Source organism: Procambarus clarkii, chromosome 2, assembly GCF_040958095.1.
Source record: "Procambarus clarkii isolate CNS0578487 chromosome 2, FALCON_Pclarkii_2.0, whole genome shotgun sequence".
Classification (NCBI taxonomy): Eukaryota; Metazoa; Arthropoda; class Malacostraca; order Decapoda; family Cambaridae; genus Procambarus; species Procambarus clarkii.
Genome location: NC_091151.1, coordinates 25023139 through 25032923, shown reverse-complemented (window position 1 = coordinate 25032923; position 9785 = coordinate 25023139). Strand labels below are relative to the sequence as shown.

At 47.4% G+C, this 9785-nt stretch overlaps 3 protein-coding genes and 1 pseudogene across 3 annotated transcripts; all 4 read left to right on the top strand.

The window, feature by feature from the left end:
• The first annotated feature begins 962 nt into the window (after positions 1-962).
• Positions 963-2059, top strand: LOC138365989 (protein TsetseEP-like). Its single transcript, XM_069326710.1, has 3 exons — positions 963-978; positions 1181-1586; positions 1798-2059. Exons 1-3 carry the CDS (start codon positions 963-965, stop codon positions 2057-2059), a joined length of 684 nt encoding a protein of 227 aa, XP_069182811.1.
• Positions 2060-3103: 1044 nt separating this feature from the next.
• LOC138365981 (protein TsetseEP-like) lies at positions 3104-3641 on the top strand. Its single transcript, XM_069326700.1, has 2 exons — positions 3104-3119; positions 3322-3641. The coding sequence occupies exons 1-2, from the start codon at positions 3104-3106 to the stop codon at positions 3639-3641; spliced, it is 336 nt and encodes a 111-aa protein (XP_069182801.1).
• A 654-nt stretch (positions 3642-4295) lies between these two features.
• Positions 4296-5240, top strand: LOC138365974 (adhesive plaque matrix protein-like; annotated as a pseudogene).
• A 1599-nt stretch (positions 5241-6839) lies between these two features.
• On the top strand, positions 6840-7760 carry LOC138365965 (adhesive plaque matrix protein-like; the record flags this gene model as incomplete). Its single annotated transcript, XM_069326681.1, has 2 exons — positions 6840-7122; positions 7219-7760. Coding segments are annotated over 2 exons (825 nt in total), but the record flags the coding sequence as incomplete, so codon positions are not given.
• Between the last annotated feature and the right edge of the window lie 2025 nt (positions 7761-9785).

Genomic DNA, 9785 nt, shown 5'->3' with positions numbered 1-9785 from the left:
AGTCTCCACACTGTGCACAGTCTCCACACTGAGCACAGTCTCCACACTGAGCACAGTCTCCACACTGAGCACAGTCTCCACACTGTGCACAGTCTCCACACTGTGCACAGTCTCCACACTGAGCACAGTCTCCACACTGTGCACAGTCTCCACACTGAGCACAGTCTCCACACTGAGCACATTCTCCACACTGACCACAGTCTCCACACTGAGCACAGTCTCTACACTGAGCACAGTCTCCACACTGAGCACAGTCTCCACACTGAGCACATTCTCCACACTGACCACAGTCTCCACTCTGAGCACAGTCTCCACACTGTGCACAGTCTCCACACTGAGCACAGTCTAAACACTGAGCACAGTCTCCACACTGTGCACAGTCTCCACACTGAGCACAGTCTCCACACTGAGCACAGTCTCCACACTGAGCACAGTCTCCACACTGACCACAGTCTCCACACTGTGCACAGTCTCCACACTGAGCACAGTCTCCACACTGAGCACATTCTCCACACTGACCACAGTCTCCACATTGAGCACAATCTCCACACTGTGCACAGTCTCCAAAAAAAATTCTTCAAAATAAGAACATTTTTTCTTCCAAATACTATTTAATGCCAGGTTAACTGTCCCTACTCCAGGAAACAAAAGAAATTTCAACAGTTGATGTACGAGCTCAAATCATGCTTCAAGATAACACACACGACCAGTTTCCTTGTGACGTAACTCCTTGTGACGTAACTCCTTGTGACGTAACTCCTTGTGACGTAACTAGGGGTGTTAACAAGCAAATTAGAACAGTCTCCCGTCTGAAGCGTCAAAACTCTGCATGCACTAGAAAAATGTATAGTTCCTTTTGTGTAGAATATTTTGTGGAGATTATTTTATATGTCGATCAATTTTTAAACTGAGTCTTAAGCAGGTTTTTACAAATAAGTTTTTGGCCGCCATCTTTTTTCAAGATGGCGGCCAAATCCGGTAACACTTTTTTGTAGATTTCGTTGATATTTTTACCTATTTAGCATTTTTCCTCCTGTGTGGACTGGACTGTAGTAGCTTACAGCACCGTAGTGGTCTGAGGTCTTGGGACTACCCAGAGCGCAGCTTCGAACCCTACTCATGGCTCCGACTGAACTTCTTACTGATAAACCACGTTAATGATTTATTTTCCCACATTTAGGGAATAGCGTAGAACTCCTAGAGTACACGCCAGAGTGCAAGCCAGAGTGCAAGCCAGACTGCAAGCCAGAGTACACGCCAGAGTGCAAGCCAGAGTGCAAGCCAGAGTACACGCCAGAGAGCACGCCAGAGTGCAAGTCAGAGTGCAAGCCAGAGGGCAAGCCAGAGTGCAAACCAGAGTGCAAGCCAGGGTGCAAGCCAGAGTGTAAGCCAGAGTGCAAGATAGAGTACAAGCCAGAGTGCAAGTCAGAGGACAAGCCAGAATACAAGCCAGAGGGCAAGCCAGAGTACATGCCAGAGGGCAAGCCAGAGTATAAGCCAGAGTACAAGCCAGAGTGCAAGCCAGAGTACAAGCCAGAGTACAAGTCAGAGTACAAGCCAGAGTACAAGTCAGAGTGCAAGCCAGAGTACAAGCCCCTCTTCCCCCCGCGACACACAAGGGGCCAGCGGCACCACACACGCCCTCCCACGGGGACCCCCCCCCCCCTCCCCCGAACCCCCGGAGACGTTGGCCCGCCTTTTCCTGCTTCAGGTGTGCAATTGCACACCTGTCGCAGGTGTGGTGCAAGATCTACGTCTCAATTTACGCTTCTCACACTTTGCATAGTCCCCACACAGTGCACAGTCTCCACATAGTGCACATTCTCCACACTGTGCACAGTCTCCATACTGTTCACATTCCCCACACTGTGCACAGTCTCCACACGTTGCACAGTCATCACACGATGCACAGTCCAGACTGAACAGACTTTCAGCTATGAACCGTCTCCACACGGTGCACAGTCTTCACACGGTGCACAGTTTCCACACGGTGCACAGTCTTCACACGGTGCACAGTTTCCAAACAGTGCACAGTTTCCACACTGTGAACAGTCTCTAAGCCTAATATATATATAACCTAGACACGTCCTGCACATCCACCACCTGTGGGGCCAGGTGACGAACCCGCCTCATTTTCCAGTACAAAGTTGCCACGGACACAAACTCTTAGTAGGCTTAACTAGCGTAATTTATTACGTTTATTTAATGTTTATTTAACCTAAAAACAGCAACTTTTCACTTGCATCTTATGTTAAGGATTAGTAAATAGTGTAGGAATTTCCGGCAGCAGAGTCAGCACACTGTGCACAGTCTCTACACTGTGCACAGTCTCCACATTGAGCACAGTCAAAACACAATACACATTCTCCACACTGTGCACAGTGTCCACACAGTACACAGTCTCAACACTGTGCACAGTTTCCACACAGTGCACAGCCTCCATATTGTGCACAGTCTCTATAGTGTTTACATTTTCGCAAAGTGCACAGTTTCCATAGTGTGCACAGTCTCCACAATGTGCACAGTCTTCACACTGTCCACAGTCATCACACTGTGCACAGTCTCCACGCTGTGCACAATCTCCACACGGTGCATAATCTCCATATGGTGCAGTCTCCACACTGAGCAGTCTCCACATTGAGCACAATCTCCACACTGTGCACAGTCTCCACATTGAGCACAATCTCCATACTGTGCAGTCTCCAAAAAAAAATTCTTCAAAATAAGAACATTTTTTACTTCAAAATAATAATTAATGCCAGGTTAACTGTCCCTACTCCAGGAAACAAAAGAAATTTCAACAGTTGATGTAAGAGCTCAAATCATGCTTCAAGATAGCACACACGACCAGTTTCCTTGTGACGTAACTCCTTGTGACGTAACTCCTTGTGACGTAACTCCTTGTGACGTAACTAGGGGTGTTAACAAGCAAATTAGAACAGTCTCCCGTCTGAAGCGTCAAAACTCTGCATGCACTAGAAAAATGTATAGTTCCTTTTGTGTAGAATATTTTGTGGAGATTATTTTATATGTCGATCAATTTTTAAACTGAGTCTTAAGCAGGTTTTTACAAATAAGTTTTTGGCCGCCATCTTTTTTCAAGATGGCGGCCAAATCCGGTAACAACTTTTTGTAGATTTCGTTGATATTTTTACCTATTTAGCATTTTTCCTCCTGTGTGGACTGGACTGTAGTAGCTTACAGCACCGTAGTGGTCTGAGGTCTTGGGACTACCCAGAGCGCAGCTTCGAACCCCATTCATGGCTCCGACTGAACTTCTTACTGATAAACCACGTTAATGATTTATTTTCCCACATTTAGGGAATAGCGTAGAACTCCTAGAGTACACGCCAGAGTGCAAGCCAGAGTGCAAGCCAGACTGCAAGCCAGAGTACACGCCAGAGTGCAAGCCAGAGTGCAAGCCAGAGTACACGCCAGAGAGCACGCCAGAGTGCAAGTCAGAGTGCAAGCCAGAGGGCAAGCCAGAGTGCAAACCAGAGTGCAAGCCAGGGTGCAAGCCAGAGTGCAAGTCAGGGTGCAAGCTAGAGTACAAGCCAGAGTGCAAGCCAGAGTACAAGCCAGGGTGCAAGCTAGAGTGGAAGCCAGAGTACAAGCCAGAGTGCAAGTCAGGGTGCAAGTAAGGGTGCAAGCCAGAGTGCAAGTCAGGGTGCAAGCTAGAGTGCAAGCCAGAGTGAAAGCCAGAGTACACGCCCGAGTACAAGCCAGAGTACAAGCCAGATTGCAAGATAGAATACAAGACAGAGTGCAAGCCACGGTACAAGCCAGAGTGCAAGTCAGGGTGCAAGCTACAGTGCAAGCCAGAGTACACGCCAGAGTGCAAGCCAGAGTACACGCCAGGGTGCAAGCCAGAGTACACGCCAGGGTGCAAGCCAGAGTACACGCCAGGGTGCAAGCCAGAGTATAAGCCAGCGTAAAAGCCAGTGTACAAACCAGATTACAAGCCAGAGTGCAAGCCAGAGCACTAGCCAGAGTATAAGCCAGAGTACAAGTCAGAGTGCAGGCCAGAGTACAAGCCAGAGTACAAGCCAGAATGCAAGCCAGAGTACAAGCCAGAGTACAAGCCATAGTGAAAGCCAGAATACACGCCAGAGTGCAAACCAGAGTACAAGCCAGATTACAAGCCAGAGTACAATCCAGAGTACAAGCCAGAGTGCAAGCCAGAGTACAAGCCAGAGTGCAAGCCAGAGTGCAAGCCAGAGTAGAAGCCAGAGTGCAAGCCACAGTACTAGCCAGAGTACAAGCCAGAGTGCAATCCAGAGTACAAGCCAGAGTACATGCCAGAATACAAGCAAGATTACAAGCCAGAGTGCACGCCAAAATACAAGACAGAGTTTAAGCCAGAGTGCAAGCCAGAGTACAAGCCAGAATACAAGTCAGATTACAAGCCAGAGTCCAAGCCTAAGTACAAGGAAGAGTGCAAGCCAGAGTATAAGCCATAGTGCAAGCCAGAGTACAAACCAGAGCACAAGCCAGAGTACAAGCCAGAATGCAAGCCAGAGTACAATCCAGAGTACAAGCCAGAGTGCACGCCAAAGTATAAGCCATAGTGCAAGCCAGAGTGCAAGCCACAGTACAAGCCAGAGTACAAGCCAGAGTGCAAGCCAGAGTACAAGAAAGAGTTCAAGCTAGAGTGCAAGCCAGAGTACAAGACAGAGTGCAAGCCACAGTACAAGCCAGAGTGCAAGCCAGAGTGCAAGCCAGAGTACAAGCCAGAGTACAAGCCAGAGTACAAGCCAGAATACAATTCAGAGTACAAGCCAGAGTACAAGCCAGAATACAAGCCAGAGTGCAAGCCACAGTACAAGCCAGAGTGCAAGCCAGAGTGCAAGCCAGAGTACAAGCCAGAGTTCAAGCTAGAGTGCAAGCCAGAGTACAAGACAGAGTGCAAGCCACAGTACAAGCCAGAGTGCAAACCAGAGTGCAAGCCAGAGTACAAGACAGAGTGCATGCCACAGTACAAGCCAGAGTACAAGCCAGAGTGCAAGCCAGAGTACAAGCCAGAGTACAAGCCAGAGTACAAGCCAGAATACAATTCAGAGTACAAGCCAGAGTACAAACCAGAATACAAGCCAGAGTGCAAGCCAGAGTGCAAGCCAAAATACAATTCAGAGTACAAGCCAGAGTACAAGCCAGAATACAAGCCAGAGTGCAAGCCAGAGTACAAGCCAGAATACAATTCAGAGTACAAGCCAGAGTTCAAGCCAGAGTATAACCCATAGTGCAAGCCACAGTACAAGCCAGAGTACAAGCCAGAGTGCAAGCCAGAGTACAAGCCAGAGAGCAAGCCAGAGTACAAGACAGAGTGCAAGCCAGAGTACAAGCCAGAGTGAAAGCCAGAATACAAGCCAGAGTGCAAGCCAGAGTTCCAGCCAGAGTATAAGCCATAGTGCAAGCCAGAGTGCAAGCCACAGTACAAGCCACAGTACAAGCCAGAGTGCAAGCCAGAGTACAAGCCAGAGTGCAAGCCAGAGTGCAAGCCAGAGTGCAAGCCAGAGTACAAGCCAGAGTGCAAGCCAGAGTGCAAGCCAGAGTACAAGCCAGAGTGCAAGCAAGAGTGAAAGCCAGACTGCAAGCCAGAGTGCAAGCCAGAGTACAAGCCAGAGTACAAGCCAGAGTGCAAGCCACAGTACAAGCCAGAGTACAAGCCAGAGTGCAAGCCCGAGAACAAGCCAGAGTGCAAGCCAGAGGGCAAGCCAGGGTACAAGCCAGAGTGCAAGCCAGAGTGCAAGCCAGAGTGCTAGCCAGAGTACAAGCCAGAGTGCAAGCCAGAGTACAAGCCAGGGTGCAAGCCAGAGTACAAGAAAGAGTGCAAGCCACAGTACAAGCCAGAGTGAAAGCCAGAGTACAAGCCAGAGTACAAGCCAGAGTGAAAACCAGAATACAAGCCAGAGTGCAAGCCAGAGTTCAAGCCAGAGTATAAGCCATAGTGCAAGCCAGAGTGCAAGCCACAGTACAAGCCAGAGTACAAGCCAGAGTGCAAGCAAGAGTGAAAGCCAGAGTGCAAGCCACAGTACAAGCCAGAGTACAAGCCAGAGTGCAAGCCAGAGTACAAGCCACAGTACAAGCCAGAGTGAAAGCCAGAATACAAGCCAGAGTGCAAGCCAGAGTTCAAGCCAGAGTATAAGCCATAGTGCAAGCCAGAGTGCAAGCCACATTACAAGCCAGAGTACAAGCCAGAGTGCAAGCAAGAGTGCAAACCAGAGTACAAGCCACAGTACAAGCCACAGTACAAGCCAGAGTGCAAGCCAGAGTACAAGCCAGAGTGCAAGCCAGAGTACAAGACAGAGTGCAAGCCACAGTACAAGCCAGAGTGAAAGCCAGAATACAAGCCAGAGTGCAAGCCAGAGTGCAAGCCAGAGTGCAAGCCACAGTACAAGCCAGAGTACAAGCCAGAGTGCAAGCCAGAGTGAAAGCCAGAGTACAAGCCACAGTACAAGCCACAGTACAAGCCAGAGTGCAAGCCAGAGTACAAGCCAGAGTGCAAGCCAGAGTACAAGCCACAGTACAAGCCAGAGTGAAAGCCAGAATACAAGCCAGAGTGCAAGCCAGAGTTCAAGCCAGAGTATAAGCCATAGTGCAAGCCAGAGTGCAAGCCAGAGTACAAGCTAGAGTACAAGCCAGAGTTCAAGCCAGAGTACAAGACAGAGTGCAAGCCAGAGTGCAAGCCACAGTACAAGCCAGAGTACAAGCCAGAGTACAAGCCAGAGTACAAGCCAGAGTGCAAGCCAGAGTACAAGCCACAGTACAAGCCAGAGTGCAAGCCAGAGTGCTAGCCATAGTACAAGCCACAGTACAAGCCAGAGTGCAAGCCAGAGTAAAAGCCAGAGTACAAGCCTGAGTACAAGCCAGAGTTCAAGCCAGAGTACAAGACAGAGTACAAGCCAGAGTGCAAGCTACAGTACAAGCCAGAGTTCAAGCCAGAGTGCAAGCCAGAGTACAAGCCAGAGTACAAGCCAGAGTACAAGCCAGAGTGCAAGCCAGAGTACAAGACAGAGTGCAAGCCACAGTGCAAGCCACAGTACAAGCCAGAGTACAAGCCAGAGTTCAAGCCAGAGTACAAGGCAGAGTACAAGCCAGAGTGCAAGCCAGAGTACAAGACTGGCTTGCACTCTGGCTTGTACTCTGGCTTGTACTCTGGCTTGTACTCTGGCTTGCACTCTGAGTACAAGACAGAGTGCAAGCCAGAGTGCAAGCCAGAGTACAAGCCAGAGTACAAGCCAGAGTTCAAGCCAGAGTACAAACCAGAGTGCAAGCCAGAGTACAAGCCAGAGTACAAGCCAGAGTACAAGCCAGAGTTCAAGCCAGAGTACAAGCCAGAGTTCAAGCCAGAGTACAAGACAGAGTACAAGCCAGAGTACAAGCCAGAGTGTAAGCCAGAGTACAAGCCACAGTACAAGCCACAGTACAAGCCAGAGTTCAAGCCAGAGTACAAGACAGAGTACAAGCCAGAGTGCAAGCCACAGTACAAGACAGAGTACAAGCCAGAGTACAAGCCACAGTACAAGCCAGAGTACAAGCCAGAGTACAAGCCAGAGTACAAGCCAGAGTTCAAGCCAGAGTACAAGCCACAGTACAAGACAGAGTACAAGCCAGAGTACAAGCCAGAGTACAAGCCAGAGAACAAGCCAGAGTACAAGCCAGAGTTCAAACCAGAGTACAAGACAGAGTACAAGCCAGAGTGCAAGCCACAGTACAAGCCAGAGAACAAGCCAGAGTGCATTGTGTGGAGCCCAGGTTAGGCTCAGCCACACCAGAACATTCAGTTGACTCCCAGAGTGTATTGCTTTTGACCATGTCGTGGTGCAGTGGTATAAGGCGTGTGCTTGGTAGTACTCAGAGCAGTGGTATAAGGCGTGTGCTTGGTAGTGCTCAGAGCAGTGGTATAAGGCGTGTGCTTGGTAGTGCTCAGAGCAGTGGTATAAGGCGTGTGCTTGGTAGTGCTCAGAGCAGTGGTATAAGGCGTGTGCTTGGTAGTGCTCAGAGCAGTGGTATAAGGCGTGTGCTTGGTAGTGCTCAGAGCAGTGGTATAAGGCGTGTGCTTGGTAGTGCTCAGAGCAGTGGTATAAGGCGTGTGCTTGGTAGTGCTCAGAGCAGTGGTATAAGGCGTGTGCTTGGTAGTACTCAGAGCACAGGTTCGACTCCTCGCCATGGCTCATACTAACTTTCTCATAGCCATTATCTTTACCATTGCCATTAACATAAACATTAATATAACCACTGACATTACCATTAACAAAACCATTAACTTAACTATTAAAATAACCATTGATATAAACATTATTATAAAATTAAAATAGCTTTTATCCTAATAAAATTATCATAACCTTTAGGATTAGGATTAAACGCTAACTTTACTGTTAATATTGTCATAACCAGTTCACCCTAACTATTAACCAGTTCACCCTAACCATTAACCAGTTTACCCTATTCCATTAACGAGTTCACCCTAACCATTAACCAGTTAACCCTAACCATTAACGAGTTTACCTTAACCATTAACCAGTTACCTTAACCATTAACCAGTTACCTTAACCATTAACCAGTTCACCTTAACTATTAACCAATTTACCCTAACCATTAACCAGTTCACCTTAACTATTAACCAGTTTACCCTAACCATTAACCAGTTCACCCTAACCATTAACCAGTTCACCCTAACCATTAACCAGTTCACCCTAACCATTAACCAGTTCACCCTAACCATTAACCAGTTTACCCTAACCATTAACCAGTTCACCCTAACTATTAACCAGTTCACCCTAACCATTAACGAGTTCACCCTAACCATTAACCAGTTAACCCTAACCATTAACGAGTTTACCTTAACCATTAACCAGTTACCTTAACCATTAACCAGTTACCTTAACCATTAACCAGTTCACCCTAACTATTAACCAGTTCACCTTATCCATTAACGAGTTCACCCTAACCATTAACCAGTTCACCCTAACCATTAACCAGTTCACCTTAACCATTAACCAGTTTACCCAAACCATTAACCAATTTACCCTTACCATTAACCAGTTCACCTTAACCATTAACCAGTTCACCCTAACCATTAACCAGTTTACCCTTACCATTAACCAGTTCACCTTAACCATTAACCAGTTCACCCTAACCATTAACCAGTTTACCCTAACCATTAACCAGTTCACCCTAACCATTAACCAGTTTACCCTAACCATTAACGAGTTCACCCTAACCATTAACCAGTTAACCCTAACCATTAACGAGTTTACCTTAACCATTAACCAGTTACCTTAACCATTAACCAGTTACCTTAACCATTAACCAGTTCACCCTAACTATTAACCAGTTCACCTTATCCATTAACGAGTTCACCCTAACCATTAACCAGTTCACCCTAACCATTAACCAGTTCACCTTAACCATTAACCAGTTTACCCTAACCATTAACCAATTTACCCTTACCATTAACCAGTTCACCTTAACCATTAACCAGTTCACCCTAACCATTAACCAGTTCACCCTAACTATTAACCAGTTCACCTTATCCATTAACGAGTTCACCCTAACCATTAACCAGTTCACCCTAACCATTAACCAGTTCACCTTAACCATTAACCAGTTTACCCTAACCATTAACCAATTTACCCTTACCATTAACCAGTTCACCTTAACCATTAACCAGTTCACCCTAACCATTAACCAGTTCACCCTAACCATTAACCAGTTCACCCTAACCATTAACCAGTTCACCCTAACCATTAACCAGTTCACCTTAACTATTAACCTTAACCATT

What these genes read in the sequence shown, in the direction of transcription:
- LOC138365989 (XM_069326710.1), top strand. An exon ending in AAGTCAGAGTGCAAGCCAGA is followed by an intron (nt 1,587 to 1,797) that starts GTACAAGCCCCT and finishes GTCCCCACACAG; the next exon opens with TGCACAGTCTCCACATAGTG.